The sequence below is a fragment of the Gambusia affinis genome, linkage group LG22, assembly GCF_019740435.1.
Source record: "Gambusia affinis linkage group LG22, SWU_Gaff_1.0, whole genome shotgun sequence".
Lineage (NCBI taxonomy): Eukaryota > Metazoa > Chordata > Actinopteri > Cyprinodontiformes > Poeciliidae > Gambusia > Gambusia affinis.
The window spans coordinates 18,027,659-18,049,405 of record NC_057889.1 but is presented as its reverse complement, the minus strand read 5'-3'; the positions used below and the strand labels follow the sequence as shown (position 1 = coordinate 18,049,405).

General features: G+C 41.1%; 1 protein-coding gene across 13 annotated transcripts in view; it reads right to left on the bottom strand.

Annotated features, from left to right (window-relative positions):
* Positions 1-3,013: 3,013 nt before the first annotated feature.
* The window catches only part of nrxn3b (neurexin 3b), a 533,834-nt gene continuing 515,100 nt past the window's right edge, over positions 3,014-21,747 (bottom strand). For 9 of the 13 annotated variants that reach the window (XM_044106666.1, XM_044106665.1, XM_044106673.1 and 6 more), the window contains one exon: positions 3,015-7,154. In XM_044106666.1, coding sequence (XP_043962601.1) covers positions 6,166-7,154 — 989 coding nt within the window. In that variant the 3' untranslated portion in view covers positions 3,015-6,165. Of the gene's footprint in view, positions 7,155-9,157; positions 9,751-21,747 lie in introns of those variants that run through there. The other 4 variants (XM_044106676.1, XM_044106677.1, XM_044106675.1 and 1 more) reach the window with 3 other exon arrangements.

The window sequence follows — 21,747 nt, the reverse complement described above, 5'->3', positions numbered from 1 at the left end:
AGGTGAAGAAAAAGCTTCAAGCAGGAAAACCAGCATAAACGTAAAATCTGAGCCACAACAGAATCTGGAGCTTTTTCACGTGTTCGAATGGTCCAGTCAAAGTCCAGAGCGAAATGCAATTTTCTGTGGTAAAAGAATGGCTCTCTCTGTCCGTTCCAAATCCAGATGAGCTATTTAGTTTATGTAGAGATGTGACCTCCAACAAGTGCAGCAGTAGTAGGTGAGAGATGTTTTCAACAAGTTTAGACGACTTCCTATTGGTCAATTACGCAACATCTGAAGAAAACACATTTCCTTTTGTGTTGGTTTTGTTTAAAAAAAAAGGTGAAAAGTACTTCAGCAAGCCAACGCAGTTAGCCTTTGACAAAGCTTTCCTACAGTCAGTGTTAGACAAATTGTCTAAGTTCATGTACTTATGAGTTCATTTGAAAGGTTATGTTTTCAAATTATTATTCTATGTGTTGTTTACTTGACTCCTTTCTCTTGTTATTGACATTATTAACTGTTTTTTGGATGTTTGTTCTCTGCGTCTGACTCGGCTCCCCTCTTCTGCAGAAAAGTAACTTCTGTTTTTGGTTGATTCCTTGCAAATTAGGAATTAAAACAGACCCAACAGTCAGTTACTTTTCTTCTGATTATTACTGTAACATCCATTGCAACAAACTCCATCTAGATCCCTAGATGGCGCCGTGTCCACCAGGCAGCAGAAAGCCCGTTCTGCTATTTATCATGCAGTTGTGGCAGCCTGCAAAAAAAAAAAAAAAAGCTTTTGTCAGAGGAACTGAAGATTTAAAGCCCAGATTAGCGCATTCATATCTCTGCAGTTAATTAGGAGTGAGGCGCTAAATGAAAGCTGAGCGCTAGCATGGAAGAATAGGCGGAGGTGTGGCCCTCGCAGACACACAAAAAGAAAGAAGTGCATTTATGTATACCTGACTGTTCTGCTAATGTATCACTAAGCGCACCAGCTGAGATGGATGAATACGAATGCTTAACCCACACTTGCCTTTTTATTTATTTATTTATTTATTTTTCGTTCTTGCAAACTTTGACTTAGCAATCCCACACACGTACACACACCTCGGCAGCAAGTCGCACTTCTACCCGAGGTTCACGCATGACTGTTTGTATGTGCGTATCCTTCATAACGCCGGCGCTAAGGTCAGCAGGCTCATATTTTACCTGTCAGGAGTGATCACCGTCGCCTTCGCAGCTGCTTTGCTTTGCTTTTCGGTCTGTGGAGGATTCAGCTGTCCTCCTAAATCTTTACCGAGAGAGATAGAAAAAAAACCCAAAACGAAACAACACCACAACTGAATCCCGCAATCTGTTCAGCGGATCCATCAACACGCGGATATAGGAGGCGCTTTTAGAGCAACTGAAGCCTCAATCGGCGACCGATCAGCCTTACAAAGCTGACGCTTTTTATGGAGGAAAACGTCCCATAAAGTGTTTAAATGGGATTAACCAGTTCATTAGCTGGAGTAAAAATTTCATGACAGGTCAGCTGTCAGCTGTTTAATGCATGAGGGGGAGCCGGTTTCTGCTCCGCGGAGCCTACAGGCCCGCAGGGAGAAGGGCCCAGCTAATGCTGCCGAACGCACACAGAAAGCCATTAGCAAATGTAGATTGTTTTTCTGTCAATTAAGATATGAATTATCCGGCTGACATCAGCGCGACTGATGTAATTCACTTCTATTAATTCGACTAAAAGGACGAAGTCGTCACTACACGAAATCCAATCAATAAACTTTGTCTGCCAACAGCCGTGTGAGCAAATTAATATTCGATGGCTTCCCATTGATGCAAGTGGTGGACAAAATAGCCAGTAACAAGCTTTCTGATTGAAGGATCATAATGAGGACGTTCATTTTTATTCCAGGAAATGCTTCACTAAGCTAGCATGTCTTCTATTAATTTAGTTTCCTTGAGCTGTTATTAATGCTTTAATCACCGTCACTGTGATTGTTTTCATTTCTCAGTTTGAGCATCCTAATAATTGTTTAATTACAGTGGCTTTTTTTCTCAATTTGTTACAAAAAACCCAACATTTTGGGATTTTAAACAGACCAGCTTCAGTCCAGCCATTTTTAGAAGCGTTTTAGCTTCAACACAGTTGATTCAAACAGACCAGCTACATCTATCCTCAGCATGTCGGACATCTGCTAAAGCCTGCTAATGAGCAATCATTTCAATCAGAGGAAAAGACAAAAACGATACAGGCTTTTGAGAACTTTAAATTGATTAAAAATGAATTTAGCTGAAGCTAACTGTGCTAAACATTTTTGAAAGCTAGCAAAAATGCTAAAGCGCTAGACATTTTAGACATTAGAAGAAATGGTAAAGTGCTAAACGTTTCATAAGTTAGCAAAAAATACGAAGCACACTAAGCGTTTTGGAAGTTAGAAAAATGCTAAATCCCTAATTCTTTTGTAAGTTAGCAAAAGAATGAGTAACTTAGCAAATGACAAAATGCTAAAGGGCAAAATGAAAAATTAGCTCTGCTATTAGTGCATTAGCATAAGCGTATCCGCCACCGATTCATTTTTATTGGTGTTTTTACATAATAAAATCGGAAAAATGTTACCTGCATATAGGAATAGGAATTCAGCCCCATTTTCTTTAAATCCACCAAGTAGAATTAAGTGCTACCAACAATTACCGGTAATATTGGATATCCATGCATTATATACGTTGTTAAATAGAGGCACACTGGAAAATAAACACATATTTTCTAGAAAACACGCAATGGACACACCTTAATCACATATGGTGTTGGGAGTCCCATTGGAAAAAACAAATATAGTGAGTGAGAGAGAAAAAAAAAAAGATATAGAAATATGAGTTCAGTCAAGCTCAATGCAACCATTTACATGCAGATTTGGATGCACCAGCTGGATTTCAGAGTAAAAGTCACTGGATATTTGTGGTCCTAATTAAACTGATTAGTGTGACAAATTTAGAGCTGAATCTATGAACATTATTTCTAATTCAACTTGCAAGCTCTGTCACTCTTCTAAATCCTGCCTGATATTTTGCGTTTGTCTCCCAAATTTGGACTGCAAAAAGCATTCACAAACACAACAGGTAACAGAAAATTGTATTTATAAATGTACCTTCTTCTATTAAGATGGTATTTGGTGGAGTACTGAGAGAAATAATTGGATTTGTGTAGTAGAAAGTGTTTCGCAACACTCCGATTCTCTCCAAACATTCGTTTTCGGCGAGGTAATGATTGGAGCGCCACACTGATTCTCTGGCTGTGAAAAACAAAGCTGATTTTTTAACTGTTTTTGTAAAACAAATTAAGAACTGGAACTGCTCTGCTGGAAAACGCCGCACACCTTGGAAGCAGTGGGAGCAATGATGACGCTGAAAAATATTGGAGCATCTTAGAAAACGCTTTAAAAAAAAGCCAAAAGGGGCGGGGAGGGGAGAAATACACTTGTAACACAAATGACAAAGTCCTGTATCGATTTAGCTGCTTCCGCAGTTGCCATTATTGTAGCGATACGTCTTGGACCGAGAGCCGCCGTTTGTTCAAATTAATATACATTAACCTCCATCGTACTGACTCAAACAATATAAATCTCTCTTCTGTTTTTTTTTTTGGAGGAGCAAATACAATTTCTCATCGTAAATGGCTCAGACTGGGGAAAAAGTCCCCTCAGCCTCCGGCTCCCTTTTCGCCTGTGGCAGGATGAATGAGTTAATATGTAGTCATTGTGTGAGCTGGATATACTCACACATGGTGCACTGATATCCTACATCGATGGGCTATTGCAAGTTAATGACTAGCTCTGCAAAGGCCCATTTGCAGGAAATATGGACAGAGTTAGAGAGAGAAAAAAAAAAAAAGGAAGCAGGGAAAAGCAGGTGCTCCTGCGGTCGAGGAGCTCATAACGGAGCGGCGTGGTTGTGGGGATTCTCATTTGGCTGTGTGATCTCTAACAAAGTCTCAGCTCAAGCTGAAAGCCATTCCTGGCACGTTGCGAAGACTTCGGACCCGCAAAATTCTCTCCTTGCTTGAGAATGTGCACGTGGATTTGCATAATCGTCTGTAGGTAAATGACAGTTCTGAGCAGCTCTGCGCTTCATCTGAATAGAAATGGTAGCACTTTTAGTGTATAAAAAGAAAATCGGCGACGCAACGGCAAACGAGATGAGTCTTTGGCATCCATCTTGTTGCGGCGCTGCCTCCTGCTCTTGATAGCGTGAGGTGACCGAATGAGTGACAGACACCCACAGCTTAACATCCAAAACAATTTGGGAACATTTTCTTTTTTATTTCTGGGAATTGTTTGAAGTCAAGGGAGCAGAAGACAATAATTAACTGGTTTAAAAAGCCACACACACGCACCCACGCACACACACACAGACACACACACACACAAAAAAAACAAACAATGAAAAAGAAAAATACACACTGATTTGCATGTCAATGAATGACAGCTAATTTCTTCAATAAATAAAGACATAAAAAACATTGAATTCCTGGAACATAATGTCGTATAAATGAGACGTGAAATTAACTATACAACTGAAAAAAACCCAAAGTGACAAGTTGAGCAGACAAGACAGTAACGTCACAGTAAAAATTAAATAAAAAAAAACAAAAACAGAGGAAGTCAGTAAGGTGCCAGCACAAATCTCCGAATCCACCATAATCAGTCTTTATTATCTTATACTGGTATTTTTTTTTTTGTTTTGTTTTAGATTCCCAATAAAAAAATAAATAACATGATGAAAACATAATTTCAGAAGAAAACCCTCGCTGAGATCCGAGGGTTGGTGTAGACAGCGTCAGATGGTTGAGTTTTCATGCGACTGAAGAGAAACGCCGTCTGGAGAGACTAGACTTCCTGTCTCTCCAGACTACTTCCTGTGGGCATCCATTATTCACTCCAGGGCAAACAAATAATAATAAAAGACATGTTGATACAGCAAAAAAAATAAAATAAAATAAAATAAATCTAGTCAAATGTACAACTGTGTGGACATCAGGAGGACAAAAAAAAAAAAAAAAAAAGAAAAAACCTACAGAGCATCGCCTTTTTCTGTACAGTAATGAGTCACCAAGCACACTGGCTAGCTGTAATAAACTATGTAAACATTTTTGTTTTGACACAGTTTTCAGTGAAAACTGAAGAAAAAAAAAATGTACTTGGTCACACTGCGGTAAATTTTTAACCCTACGTTTTACTTTTACCAAACTTTGACCGTGACAGTTACACTGTTTGTAGACACAAAGTATGTTTTTTTTTGTTTTGTTTTGTAACACAGCAGGTCAGTTAAAAATGTAAAATAAAGGAAAAATGTCAGAGATTTTTTTTTTTATACTAAAAATCAAATTTCAATAAATGACTATATTTACCTTCTTTGAAAGCTTAACTTGCTCCTGCAAGCCTGAGGACCATCTAAAATTTGGTTGCCAAGGGAGCAAAAAAAATTTGAGATACACGATCAGCGGCAACTGACACTGTCTAGTCAACCTCAACTGGCCATTCGTTTCTTTGACAACAGACAGAAAATCATTCATCTGAATAAATAGATACGCAAGTAAAGGGATAAATGAAAACAAGCAATTAAAAAAAAAAAAAGATACTTTTAAGCACATGTATACGTTACCTCATGTCGCGTCCGTGACGGCTACATTTAATGAACCGTTTGAAAAGCAAAAAAAAGAAAAATAATGTTTTGACTTCCAACTTTCCCCAACAATCATGATTTCTTGAGGTCCCTCACTTACACAGATGCCAGCACCACATCACATACACCTCACATGCATGCTCAGAATGGCCGAAATGACAGTGATCGTATTTTACAGGGTTACAATGGACAGGAGGGGGATCAGTAGAACTCCAAGGATTACACACCTCTTCACAGTCACTAGGGTGTTCCGAGTGATAATTCACACCGTCGAATGTCTCCAACGGGAACTTTTCAGATCGTCCCAATGGAGTCGTACTGCATCATCTCTTTGCAACGCTTACAATAGTAAGTGAGCTCCCGTGAGCTGAAGTTCGTCTGTAAGCGACTCGGCGAGTCTTGAGTTCTCAAGAAAATGTGTTCTTTTTAAATCACAGTTGCCAATATGGTACTGTCAAAATGTTTTTTAGCTTTGTTCCAAACAGTTTATTCAGGTGTTGTGAAATGATTCGATTTCTATACATAATATTCCTTATCCTTGTCTTTCGGTCTCTTGCTACTAGCGCTGCCTTTAGCGCTGCCGCTGGGCGTTTTATCCTTCACCACAGCGCCATTGGTTTGTGCAGAGTTGCTGATGTAGTTGCGCGTTTCGTCCACCTGGTAGGAACCCTCATCCCTGTTTCTGTACTTGTACATAGCGTAAAGGAGGATGAGGATGCAGAGGGCGGCGGCTGACACAATGCCCACCACCATGCCCGTGGTACTGCTGGATTCACGGATCACCTCCGAGGCTCCGGGCGGCACGCGCCTCACCACGCCGGGCACCGTGGGCAAGGCGGCGGGTACTGTGCGCAGCATGGGTGAGGTGATGAAGGGGCCCCTTGGCTTGGTGCCGTCCACATCAAAGGCTGTCGGCCGGGGCAGCAGGACTGGCATGTCTGGCTGCAGAGGTTTGACCTCGCGATTGTCCATTTTCCCTGCAGGCAGCTTGGGTGGCATGTCTGAGGGAACCGCCGCCGCCGGTGTGCCCCGGATGTCCGGCAGAGGCGAGGCGGGTGTAGTCCTGCCTGCCTCTGAGGCCTTGCTAGGCCTCAAGTCCTTGGGTTCCCACTTGGGCACGAGAGCTTTGTAGCCGCCTTCATAAGCCGATGTGGTCAAGATCTTATCTGTTACCAGGGAGAAGGTGGTGTAAAAATCTTCATCGTCAGTCGGGGGCAGGCTAGAGTCGAAAGCTTCGCCAGAGCCAAACCCCGAAATCACCATGCCATCATCATCATCATCATCATCATCACCACCATCATCACCACCATCACAATCATCGCTGCCTCGGTCCGATAAGCAAGGTACCCCCGCCTCAGTGGCCATGGCCAAGGATTCTTTGGTGGTGTCGATAATGGTGAGGACGGGGCGGAGGGTCGGGGGCAGGGGGATGAAGGGTGAACGGGTGGATACAGAAGGGATGTCTATGGGGTCCTCAACTAGCACGGGGACGACTAGCTCCCCTCCTGCAAAGCGGAAACAGAGAGAAAGAAGTGAGAGGGATAGCAAGTTTCCCGCCACTGAAGCAAAAAGCAAGTCAAACACACACCAAAAAAAACCAAACAAAAAACAACCAAACAAAAAGAGAAAACTGAAAAATGCAAGAAGCAAAGCTCAATATATATAAAAAAAGGAAAACCAAAACGGAAATGATGAAAGAAGAGAAACACTGTACCAGTGCAAAACCAATGAAACTCAGAACCAAACAAGACCAAAACTAAAGAGGAACAAAAGAAAAAGAAAAACAGCCATAAATTAAGTTTACATTGCATCAAAAGGCTTTGAGGGATGCACAAGGGTGAGCCACATCAAACTGATACCTCATTTTAACTCCTACATCTTTGTTCTGAGATTCATGCTGACCTGTTTTCTTATGCGGTGAGCTATAATTGCTACCTTTAATGATTCTGTCAGCGACTACTTAAATGGGCTGTTTTATTGTCGCTTGAGTGTTGACACCAAAAGGTGGACTTTGAGTATAAAAAGAAGCCATACTACAATCTGTTTGGAATAGAGTTATGTTGGGCCTAAACCAAAGTCAAAAAAAGCTTTAGTAAAAAAAGAACTGCTCTGTAAGTTCTAGGATTTTCACATAAAATTTCTAAACGCAAGATTTGATTCCCACACAGAACAGAGTCAAATTTTTTGTTTATTGATTCATGAAGAAATGGAAATAGAAAAGTTTGTAATGCATGCAAAATGTGAATCTCAAACATTTAGTACCTTGATCTTTGAGCGCCTGTAAGATTAAAGTAAGTTAACCTCGTCTGGTGTTTTTGTGTTGCTTTGTTACAGTCCTACAGATTGTTCCATGTTTGGACAGCGTTGATATGATATTTGTATGATCTGCGTAAGGTGCTTGTATTTGTACAGTGTTTGAGTGACATTTGTACGATGTGTGTGTTGTATTTTGGAGTGTCTCACGGGGTTTGTACTGTATTTTAGATTGGAATCGACTAAACCTGTGTAAGAAATTACCAGGCTACGTTTCAGTTAGTGTTGGTACAATGCTTGTGGACTCCTGGGAAGGGTTTGTATGATAATCGTACAATCTTGTTTTCTTTCAAATAACATGGACAATGTATAGAGACTGCACAGTGGACAGCTTTGGAGAGTGTTTGTAAGCCGTCTACATGTTCTTTGAATGGTGTTGGGCTGCATTTGCACAGGTTTGGTGCAATCTTTGATCCTTTTTGGCTTGTTGTTTACCCATCTTTGTGTATTTGGATGTGCTTTTTAGCCCTAAAGGCTACTTGAACTAACAAAAAGCAAAAAAAAAAATTATAGGGTTTTGGAGTAGAACCACTCCAACGTATGAAAGGATAACCTAGTTGCCTTGGCTTTCAGTGGGCTCCCCTAGTTGTCCTAGCCTCTTGCCTTTTGACCCTACAGTTACCACAATGGCACGGGGCAGTTCAGCGACACCTGAATGTTTCCTGACTTGGTGTGACTTGAATCTTGTTTGAACAAGTGCTCCCCATTTTGGCATATAAACCAGAGGAATTAATTCCTTCCCCATAATTGTCTATTTCTAATACACAAATCTACCAACGGGACGCTACTACAAAGAGTCTGAAACATTCAGATATCAGTTGAAACTGCATTTCGCTCTGCCAAAGTGGCTTGTTTGTACATTGCAAAGGCTCACAAACGGCACTATAAAGAGATGCAAACCTTTTGGAACAATAAAGAAAATCAGAATGGAAGTGAAAACAAAAGAAACAATAAAACAACAAAATAGTAATTAAGGCATTGCAAAAAAGACTTTGGAATTAGAGCAAACATTGTAATAAATGAAAGAATAAAACATTCACAAAGTAAAGCCACAGATAGAGCTACTCAGATAAAGGATTAGTAGTAAGTAAGAAGGAAAACAGGTAAAGAAAACCAAAAGTCAGCTTGGAAAATCATAAGAGCCTACAAAAAAAAGGAAGAAAGCATACCATCGGCTTTTTTCAACTTACATCGACAAATTGCCCGCATGATTTTGGCAGGAAGAAAACAAAATTTACAAAAAAAAGTTGTGTAAGAATGCCTTTGGACAGGTTAGATTCTCTTTAACAGCTTCTGGTTACGCAGTATATTATTCTCTGTTTAGACAGGATGGTATAGGGAGGCAACAACACATACATCCACACACATGACATGGAAATAATCTTCGCCATTCTACTCTTTTTTTTTTCTTTCTATTTTTAAAATTTATTCCGTGTTATATATATATATATAAAAAAGAAAAACTGTACATTTATGATTCCTACTTTTATCGTTAAATCTACGGCCGGATCGGACGACTCTGTAGCTTCTTTTCTTTAAATTTTTTTAAAAATCTTTTCTGCTTCTTTTTTTGCTCAACATTTACTTGTTCATCGGTCGTGAACAAAATGAACTGTACATATCTTAAGAGTCTCTACATAAAGGGCTTGGGAGGAGGGAGCGTGAGACGGGGTGGGACCTATGAACATACTAGGAAGGAAATGACATAGATGGGGGTGAACGTGTACATCAGTTGCCATGTCCATGTAAAGGCGGCACGAAGCGGTCGGGCGGCATTAGAGCTTTTGGCTGTAAGGAAGGGATGGGGATATACAAACAATGAGCATATACATGCCCATCTACAAAAGAGAACAGCACTCTCAACACTGACAGTTTTACAGACCCTAAGCTGCAACTTCTTTGCCATGCACAAAAAATTCGACATTCATCGATTCGATCCCCAAATTCCAAATTAGAGATAGCTATTCAAGAACAGGTGAGTGTTAAAGATAAGCACATAAAACAGTTTGGAAGAACTTTTTCAGCAACAGTGGCAGGAGGTTTGGGGGTGGCTTCTCTTTTTTCTCCATGAAATGCGTCAATTTGAAGCTCAAATAAAGGCGCAGCAATTTGAAACCCAATGTTTAAAACCCTGAAACAGGAAGAACTTCATAGGGAAAAGAGGAAGCGTTATTCTAATAAAAGGGACAATTGGAGACTTTTTGAAGTGAGGTTCTGTTTTAAGGATATGAGGAGTTAATGTCTTATCTACAGTAGATGACTGTTTTGGCATCTTCATTTTGGATGTATATAGAATGAAGCTAACGGCTACTGGGTCAAGACCAAAGTGAACAAGTCCAATGAAAAAATAAAATGACATATTCTTAGCATTTTACGGCTGTGTGATTCCCTTTACCTGCATACTGTTGTCATGTTTTTATAGCGAGCGTTAAGATATATTTAACTATATTATCTCTTGGGTCTCTTTAGTTATGCAGATGCTAAATGAAGTAAAAAAAATAATAAAAAAAATTATCACAACACAAAAGAGATAAATGTAAGAATAAGTTTGCCAAAATTAGGCTCAACTTCAACCACTAGATGGCAGCACAGAGTTTTGAATAAGGTCCTACATTTGTGTGGGATAAGCATAATCCGACTGTGAAACAGCAGATCTAAGCTAAGAGCTAAGACTAAATAATTTGAGATTACTTCACGACAATAGCCAACACAGAATTTAGTTTAATTACCCAGTAATATGAAAATAAGCCTGAAGGACACGTGACAGTAGAATCTTTAGATTTTGGTACTAAATAACTTTTAGAAACTATTTAAGTTATTTAGAGTTCTTAAGAGTCAACTTAGAAACGTTTTTCCCAATATTTGAGAAAAACGGGAATCTCGCATGGAGTTGCAGAGTAATAGACTAGCATAGCATATAGGGCACGATGCTAACCAAAGCATTTTATGCAAATCTATTTCACAGACGTCTGGTCTGCTCAGGGAGACGGTAGAGACCTCCAGGACCAACCAACAAGGCCTCTTCATGATGGGTTTTAAAGTTTGTTCCCAAAACCTTTCATCTCCTCACCATTGGCTGCTGGCAGGAAGAGGAAACATCCCAAGGTCTCAGCTAACCAATCAGAGACAGACTTGAGATAGCCAACGACAGATGAACTCTTTGATTTCCTTCGCCATGTTTTTAGAAACAGAAAGAGGGGAAAAAAAATGCCACTGCAATCATGATGCTATCTTTCTAAATTCATGAAAAAAAAAAAAGATGAGACATAATAAAAATAAAGCTGAACACAACAACCGATGAGGTCGTTGGGGAAAACCACCTGCAAAGATATTTTGATGCATTCAGAAACACAGTTCTTGTAGGTTACAGGTCAAAAATAATGTGATTAGGATTTAAAAGTCAATAACATGAACCACTGTGACTTTTTTGCAGATTAAAAGTTATTTTAAGAAAGATGATTGTCCACTTTGGTCTTGCCCTCTCTTTGGTTTGCTGCTAGCTTCGGCTTCCAGGAGCAATTAAACCTGGATCTATTCTAAATGAAGGCGCCAGGAAATGCATCCACAGCAGAAAAGACACTAAAGACTCAACCTTTTGACAGAACCCCACTTTAAAACATCCTGAACTACAGGAAGAAAAGAAAAAAAAAATCATCAAAACATCGGCAGTTCTCATGAAATTAGCTGCAAAGTTCAAAAATCTGACATTATCAGAAAAGAAGGAACATAGTTTTGCATATATGTGTGTTGACATATATGCACAAAAAAAAAGACAAGAAGCAAGCAAGAAACAAAGAAAGAAAGGCATTGAATCTCTCACACTATCAAAGATGAACAACCAGAAAGCACACACTGAGGCAGACAAAGAGAGGGGGGGACAGCTTATAGGTAAAATGTCACCACCTTCATATAACTAATAATATACTTATTATTAGTTACTTCGTTACATTTCTCTTGTTAGTATTTTTAAACACAGGACAGGGCGTGCAGTCTGGATGTACGTCAGAGAAAGAGAGGGGGGGGAAACAGGTGGGTTCTTTCGTTTGACTCTTTGGATTTCGTAGTTCCACTGTAAGAAGTTGGGTTAATGCATGCTTTAAGTAAGTTGCATTTAGGGAGAGTAAGATACAATAACAAATACAACAAGCCAGGGGAGATGAAGAGGAGGGGTCTATGGTCAGTAAAGGGCACTGCCATCAAGGGCTGTGGGATATTTTCCTCAAGCAAAACCCATTCATTAGTGGTTAAGGGGGAGAGAAGGTGCATTATGGGTGATGTATAACCAACATTAAATGGCATTTAAGCCCACCACATCCGCCAATTAATCAAGAGGTGGAGCACGCTGGTAATTAATGAGCTCCCTTTTTTTTTTGATGCTTTGTGTTGCGTGCATAACCAACAGCCTTTGTTTGACAGTTAAACATCTGGAGTTCCACAAGAGGGCGCCGGGCGGCGAGTTCATTTCACGCCTCCGGGGGATTTAAAGAGACGCGCGTTCGCATTCGTCTTCACATATCAGCTTGGGGTTCCTGGAAAAGAACGCCAGCGCTGCTCATCTAGCATAAGGAAAATACAAAACTCCAGGAACGTATTGGAGCGAATCTGTGGTCCGTCGTCGCTGTGATGATGTTCCAATAACGCCAACTGACCCGCTGGATGAACAACGGTAACACTGCAGCTGATTCCGTCTCATGGCCTTATTTATCCAGCACTCCCCTGCTTGTTTGCTTCCTTTCACTCGCTGCTTGGCAATCGGCTCTCGGCAACTGTTAGCTTTTACTCTGTATCAACAAAACGCTTGGATGAGGGGTGGAGTGGGCGGGCGGTGCGGTTAGGGGGTCTCCAGTAAAAGGCAGTGCAGAAGACCTTGATGTTGGGTAAACACTTTAATCCTGTGTAAGCTCCTGCACAAGCAGCGGCCGTCTTGCTGCGTATCTGAGGCAGACAAATTGCAATGCTAATAAGTTTGCTCAACCAGATTGGGTTTGTTTCCCAAACTTTGCCTGATGGATGGGGATTTATTTTATTTTTCTTTACTGCCAGGCTTTTTTAGCTCTTAATTATCCCCGGCGCCACCCTCCACCTGGACCTGCTGCCACTTTTTTCTTCCCATTTCACTGAAACAAAGTCAGGACCTCTGAAGAAACAGCGGCTGCCTTCAGACTGAGCTCGGTCTGAAGATCCAGTTTGCAAACCGGATCTCATTTTAGGAGTCTTTTGTCAAGATCCACACCTGCCACAATTATAATTAAACATTTATACATCTGATTGATAACTACAGTTAGACAAAACCAATAAACCAGAATTAGAATGTGTCTGTATGTATGAGACATTTCATCTGAACATAAAAATGAAAAGAACATTTGCTTTTTAAATTGTAATAAATACATTCAATAAAAATGCCTAATTTCAGTCAATAGTAATAATTTATGAAAATAAATATTCATATGATTGATGAACTAAGATAGCTACTAGATCACTAAACAAAAATGTTGAATAAACATTGATTTGAACAACAGCTTAAAAGCTTTAATGTTCCACAGTAAAATAAAAAAAGAAACGCAAATAAACGTATTATGTCAAAGTTTGACTGGAAGAACACCTGACTCATGAACGTAACTGTGACACTGAACTTTAATTACCAAACATTTTATTATTCTTCATAAAAAAAATACAAATTAATATTGTTGTAGATTTTTTTTTTTCTTTTTGCAATTATTACAATTTTCTCCAGATTTTCACACCAAAACATATTTAAGACTGTCTGAGTTTGGCATTTTGATAGGAATAAATGCTTTTTAAAAACATTTTCCCATTTAATCATAAACATTTAAATAATCCTAGATATTTATTTACTTTATGTATGAATTTTCCAACTTTACTTAACTGATCACAAGTAGGAATATTCCTTAAGACACATTTATATTCTCTATTTATTCTGTTTGGCCATAAATGTTGAAAGCTTGATCATTAATTGGACTGTGGTTGTGTTGCTGTGCAGGTTGACTGATCTAATCTTAGGGTCTATTTGACGGGATAATAATTAGACATGGAATATTTAAACCGAAACTGAAGTATCTTTTAATTAGTTTTAAAGATTAATTTTGCTATTCAGTTATTGTATTTAATGCATAAGTCTTTGCTTGTCATACGTGATACTTCAGACCTTTAGCATCTCCTGGATGTGTTCTGACCATTTTCTTAAAAAACAACTTAACTTGTTCGATCTGATTGGCTACATCAGCAACTTCAGGGCTCCAGACACAGAAAACTCAGAGCAACATTTTTTCCTACACTCCCCCGCCCTCCCTTCCCTCTTTTCTCTGCCCAGCTCGATCAGCCTGTCTATCCGCCGTTTGCTGAGGTTTCCGGATGGAGATGAATCCTGGCGTTGTGCGAGGGATTTCAACAATGCAGCGCGGCGAAAGCGGGCCGCTGAACTGAGTCAATGAGATTTTGATGTGGCAAGATGTGGGGGAGACAAGTGGTTCTGGGCCCTGAAATCCCATTATGACGCATCCATTGTACCTCGAAACCTGCTGCAGCAGATTCTTTCACCTCCACCGAGGTGCCGAACTGATTACCGGGGAGCCATCAGCTCACACTCAGAGTCATGACAGGGATTGTGCTGGTGTGCTGAGCTTCCCCAAAAACTTGCCCCTTGAAAGCCTTCTGCCTCATTTAAATATCTTATCTTGTCCCTGCATGCTACGCTTCAGCCAATAAGACGCCTAAATTGCCACCGATGGTCATTCATTCCAATCTCTAAAAGCTTCCTCTGACGAGTGAAGACGACGAGTTTCAGGGATGGAAGAGCCGCCCAACGACTCTGTTCCGGAGCTTCCAGAAGGTCCTAATCTGTCATCCTGTGGCTGGCAGCCTGCTGGTGCACTGAATTGGCGTCTCCGGCGGGCATGGCAACTCACCCCCCCCGTCAGCCACTCCATTTGCTGCACAGCCATTAGTCCGCGCCCCTGCGCTCGGCGGACATGTGTCAGCTGGATAACCTTTAAACTGATCTCAGCTTGGCGTCGAAGTGACAGCCGACCCAGCGGGCCGTAACCAAGGCCAGAGTCGTTGCCACGAGGAAACCCACTGATGCATCCCTATCATACCTCATCCTCTACCTCCTCGCTCTCACTCGTCACAGGCGGTAATGGGAAGATTCTTGCCTTTCCGTGTAAGCAGTGGTGTGAGTAATACACCCCAAATGTTACCCATCCAAAGCCGACGAGATGAGGAGACGTTTATGCTTATATCACTCTTATTTATGTGTTCCATCTGTTTGATCCGTGTTCCACTTGATCAAAGGGTGAGGGTAATGGTGCCTGCAGGACCATTTATGGCCTGTTGGTTAAAGACGCTGTCTCTTTAATGATGGGCTTGACTTGCGCACGGATAGTGAGTCTCCCTGGAGGACAATTACATCTGTGTGTTTTAAAAAAGGAGCGAAACAGCCTACTTTTGCATGTTTATATTGAGACGGGAGCCAGGAAGAAGTAGAAACTGAGTCAATCTAGGCGGAACGCCACATCCTTGGCGACACCACAATCACAAATCAGCGCTGGAGTTTGTTGGAATTGATCGACAAGCTAAAATATCACCAATGCTCACGCTAATGACATATTTCCATTTCTTTTTCATCTCTAAAGACGATCTTTTCATTTCAGTTAATGCCTTTGATGGAGCTCTACCCTGTTGCCTCATTTAATATGCATGGAACCAGGCAAATGCAAATCAGCTCTGCCGCTACTTCCACCAATTTGCCTGTAGCTGCTCATACTGGACTCGCGAGGACACTTATGCTTCTTTGGCCACATTATTGAACGGCTAATGAAGTGTCGCTGATGTTAGATAAACTTGATCCCCCATTACTAGCTCTTGACAAGTCCCAGCCTGACAGATGGCATATTGGGTTGCTACATACAAAAACCCTGGCTGTTCCTAAGATGCACATCAGTGACTGAGTCTGGAACAGCCAGGTTGCTTGTATTGCTCATAAGGAATCAAATATTGGTTTTAATTAGGAGCTAAAAACTCTAAGCTAGCTTGCAGTCAGTCATTTGAAAGAAAATCAAAAGAAATACTTGCATGACATTTATTTTAGCTTTGCTAACAGTAATTTGTGCACAGTTCTGAATCGCTGTGCTTGACAGTATGGAGTGAGGTGTGAGTTGATGTGGCGAATTCTGTTTTCTGTACGCCACGTGGTCACGACGGTGTCCCAGCTCCTTTTGACAGACTTACTACTTACTGTTATCGTAGTGATTTAGTTAAGAATTGTACAAATGCATACAATTCCTCAGATTAACTCTCCTCAAAAATATTCATGGATACAAAAAGCTGGATCAGCAACAGAAGCAGACTAGTTTAAGTGAAATATGCTGTCTGAGTGCATTTTCTACTTAACACACGGCAACAAACCTCTGACTAACCACACAGAGCTCTGTCAAAATAGTTGGACGCTGGTCTGGTGTCGAGTTTGGTAGGAGTCACAGGGGAGTCATTGGTAGGCGAATGCATTTAGGAGAACAAGACAATTTTTGTTACTGGTCTAGTGCAGGGGTGGGCACTCCTGGTCCTCGAGGGCCGGTGTCCTGCAACTCTTAGACGTCTCCCTGGTTCAACACACCTGAATCCAACAGCTGAATCTCCTCCCAAGTGCAGTCAAGTTCTCCAGAGTCCTGCTAATGACCTCATTATTTGACTCAGGTGTGTTGAAGTAGAGATACATCTAAGAGTTGCAGGAGAACCGGCCCTCCACGACCAGGATTGCTCTAGACCAATGAGAACCGATTTCAGTACTTTAGAAGTAGTATGTTGGGGTCTTTAATCCAAACAAGGACATTATTCTAAAGCTTTTCAGAGCTATATCTACATTTGTTGAGAGATTGGTGTCTGTTTTAAATATTCCATACTTGTAGATAATGTTTCTCTGTAACATGATGAACTTCAAATGGTTTAGAAGTGACCTAACTCGTCCCAAACTGCTGCACAGCAACTATTCCTTATTTAAGGTAATTGCTGATGTCTTTCCACCATTGTCCTTTGACATTGTGCTTCCTTTTTGCAACCCTCCCTCAACATGCCATTCTTGTTCAGTCTTTTTCAATTGCACTGTCATGAGCTTTAACATTTAATATGCTAACATAGGCTTGGAGAGTTTGAGAAGTAGAACTTTGTTTTATCAGTTTTTCTGAACTTTGTCAGTCTAATGTTTTGGCAACTACTTTCCACCTGCACCTGATGCCTCTTTATGTCAAGGACTTTAAATAGTTTAAAAAGGACTGCATAACCCTTCTCAGATTGATGGGCAGCGACAATTGCTGCTTCAGGGATGCTGCTATGTGGTCCAGACTAGCAAACACAGAGAGCTGCTTCCACAGTGATGCTCAACCTTGCCGTTTTGGAAGCATCCAAGTGTCTTTGCCAAATTCTATATAATTTCCTATGAGTGACTCTTTTTAAACTGGTCGGGTGCTTCATCTCATATTTAGTCTGTCACTTTATTGATAGCATAGGAATATACACCTTTAGACTGAAAAATATGACTAAAACTCAAAAGTTGGAGCTCATTCACTTCTCGCCTTTACATATTCCAAAATCCGTCCCAGTTTCTGGCGCGGCGTCTACCGTTGCCGTGACATTTTGACAAGCCGAATCAGAATTGAAACTAATCACAGTGACGACGGCTCTGATCCTTTTAGGAATTCCTAGAGTTTTGCCGAGCTGTCTCCCCGATTCAACGCCCGGGAAACTGTTGATGCAAAAGCAATAAAGACTTGATCATTGTTATCAACACGTCCTCTCCTCACCTCTTTAGAGCAGGTGGTAAAAAGAACCTCTTTATTATTAAAAAAAATTATGGGCTGGAACAACAACATAATAAATATCTTTAAAAGGGACTGTAGCGCTCTGTACCTACCAATCAAACATTAGGGGTTTCTATTTGTACATTTGCGAGTCGTTGGCATTAATTGCAATCATGCGGTTATGTATTAATCACAAAATTGCTCTGACTACATGGTAATGAGCCGCCACGCAGTTAATCAGTGGACAACGAGACCAGAATCGACTTGTTTTTCTCCAAACTTATGTTTCTCCAATAATTTCATTTCAGTTTGACACCTCTAACATGTTGCCAGGTAAATGTGCACAGAGGACTGTGCTCTCTCTCTCTCTCTCTCTCTCATGTGGAACTCCCGGTGGGGCGGGTAAAGTACGGGGGGGGGCAAAGGGGTTCGGTTTAACAGATTGGGTTTTTAAACAGACGACACGAGCACAAGACGAAGAGCAGACAAGACAGGCTGTTTTGGCAGACGGAGCAAAACACACAACAGGAGACGCCTCGGGATGCCGCGGGTTACGTCGGCGGGGCTCGGACCTGCCGCCGCCGCAGCCCCCAGCATGCACACTGACACGTAGCCGAAGCCAGGTGGGGGGAGGGGGGAGAGAGGGGGAGTTAGCCTGGGATTTATGGGTGGAAAGACAGCAGTACAAAATATGGATGCCAATTGTGTCCATGCAGAAGCAGAAGGGGTGACGATTAGGGCTGACAGCAGTTAGTCCGGGTCGAAGCATGCCACAAATGCCTTCTACTTGGAGCAACAGATAGAATAGAAAAACAGATATACTTTGTGGCAATAAAAGTCTTTTTATGCCATCTGCATTCAAACAGACATGTATATGCAGAGAGGCTGATTCAGAATGGAGGGACAGGAAGGGCTTAACACTCAGAACGGGTGAAGAGAAGGTGTATGTGGTTGGGGGGGAGGGGGGGGGGGCGAGGGGAGGTCAGGCTTTCACACACGACTTTCTCAAGACAGTATGGGATTGTCGGCACGAGGACCCAAAACAAACCAGAAAATGATGGCAAGAAAAGATTTTTGTTGCCGTTCGTTTCCCTACGTTGTGCTGAAAATGAGGTCAGGGGATGTTTCTGTCGGAGCCACACAGCACAAAGTTGATGATGGGGGAGTCAGAGGGGAAGGGAGGGCGAGGGGAGGAGTTTGACTTTAGTTTTTTTTTCTTTTTTTTTTTCCAACCACCAAAAGTTCATGCGGCACGAGATGAGGCAAAAACACGGGAGGAGCGGCTCTGGCCTTGCTTGGAGGATGGTCGACGGATGACGATGATGATGGCGATGTTGATGAATGTCAAAATCAGTACAACAACACAAAAAAAAAAGAAAAAAAAAAAGAATGAAGTAAAATAATAATAAAAAATATCACATCACTCTCCCCACCTTGGCACCCCCCAAAGATTGACAACAAACACACCAAAAAATAAAAAAAGAAAATAAATAAATAAAAGTTCAAATCTAAAACAAACCCAGCTCATGTTCACATGTGCATCACAAAAACAATGCAACAGAAAAGATCAGACATTAGGACAGCAGGTCATGCAGCTGGAGGTGGAGTGAGGAATGAGGGGATGAATTTCTGTGTCAACATGGTGGAATGCACGGTTGGTATGGGTGTGTCTATGCTGCCACTATATGAGGGGAAGGTACCGTGTTCTACAGAGATAAAAAAAAAAAAAAAAGCTCGCACTTTGACCTTTTGAGATCACTTGGGTTTGATATTTCAAGAAAAGAAACTCTTGCAGTGTTCTTGTGACTTTTTTTTTTTGGGGGGGGGGGGGTGAAGGGGGGCAGGGGGGGTTGCAACATTTAAATCTCAAACTTCACAGTTTGTGGTGAATTATTGTGAAGTGGAAGAGAAATGTAAAAAAAAAAAAAAAAGTTTTTTCTATGAATAAGACCTGAAAAACGAGGCGTGTTTTTGTAACCAGCTCCTGTGACTCTTCTAGTCAACTCTGACCAGCCTCCCTGTGCCTGCCGAGGAAACGCATTCCCATAGCATGACGCTGCCACCAACATGCTTCACAGTGATGTGGATTCATGGCGTTTCGATTTCGGCTGCAGGTTTACCTTTCTGTTTCTGGAAGACGCTCTGTGAGATACTGCAACGCGTGGGATGTTATTTTCTACCCTCAACCTGTTTTACAGTTTTTTTTTACCTGAAGTTGGTTGATTCTTGTTCTTTATGACGCCGTTTGTCCAACAAAACCTCTAGAGCACATATGTCAGAGTCAAGGCCCGCGGGCCACATCCGGCCCGCGAGAAGATTTTCTACGGCCCCTGGGATGATCTTGATTTATTATTAGAACCGGCCCGCAGCAAGCCGGCACCCCGTCTGAAAAAATGCGAGATGAGGTCTTCACAGAAAAGCTGGATTTACACCCAGATTAAGTTAAACACAGGAGGATTCTTTAGTAATTCAATGACTTATGAAGGCTGTTTCTTTTTGTTAGAGCAAAGGGAGCTGATTATAAAAACACCTCATACTTGTCAGATTTTTCCAAAAGTAAACTCAAAGTCAACGTTTCGTTTCCCCTCAGCCCTGCATGCATGCACTACTTTGTGTTGCTGCGTCATAAAATCCCAATAAAACAAGTCGAAATCAGGGCTGCAATAACAATTATTTTAATTATCAATTGTTCTGATGAATAATCAATTGATCAAATATTTTTTTTTTCTTGCCACATTCTGCAGTTTCTTAATTTAAGCCTTTTTATACAATATGATAAATAATTTTATCTGCAGCGGAGAAATACTTCTAACAGCAACGTGTGAAAAAGTCAGTCAGCCTTTTCTCCTTGACTTAACATCAAGAGATAATCTGTCGATTTATTTTTGGATAGGATAAGAGTTTTTACAGAGTTTAAACCAGGTGAAGTTAAGACTGCCACCAGCGGAGCTTTGGGCAAAAAATATTTACAGACAAAGACGGTGTTTTTTTTCCAACTTAAATAAAAAATGTGTGCACTTCTTCAATAGTTTTGGCTTAATTATTATTCTTATTATGGTGTTCTTTCGACAACTGGCTTTTTTTTGAGTCTGTACACTGTACTTAACGATTAATCAACTACTAAATTAGTTGATGACTATTTCAGTAATTGATTTGTCATAATTAATCCGATGGCTCGTTTCAGTTTTAGTTGCAACGTGGCAAAATCTAGAAAGGTAGAAGTGCTGTGGATGTTTCCTTTGAGATGATCTCCTATTGAATACAGCAACACTTGCTAGCTGAAACCTGCCGATACAGGAAGTTACTTTGTGTTAAAAAAAAACAGCAACTAAATTCTGAAAGGTTATCGCGTTTCAGTGAAAAACAAACAAACAAACAAAAAAAACGAGCTAATTTGACTAATAAATAAATAAAGGTGCATCATCACACAGAAAACGGGGGGGGGGGGGGGGGATTGTTTAAATTCAGCCATATTGCTAGCAGAGAAAAGAGGACGTGTTTGGCCAGATTAGTGCAGCATCAATTAGTCTGCGGTGATGGTATTTCGAAGGAACCAATCAAATAGCCTGAGCTGTTAATGATTTCCTGAGGGCCCGAGGGGAGCAGCTTGTCAAACGCTGAGCCGGTTTTAATACGGCTCCCCGTCTCCTGGTTCTTACCACATTATTAGGATGTGTGCCAGCTGCTCTCAGGGCTGAAAGTGTGACTGACAGCTGCTTCCTCTAAAAAAAAAAAACAATAAATAATAAAAAAATACTCCAAACCCAAGTTGCCTCAAAATTACCACTCCTTTTGAATCGGGGGAGGTATTTTCAGCTCTGTTTTTATTTTCAATCTCTACTGAGTGTCTTATCACTTTGATGTGATCACAAAGTGATACCTGTGTGTGTGTGTGTGTGCGTGTGTGTGTGTGTGTGGTGTAAAAGGCAAAAAAGAGTGAGGGGTGGGAGGAGAGACGGTGCCCACAGAAATT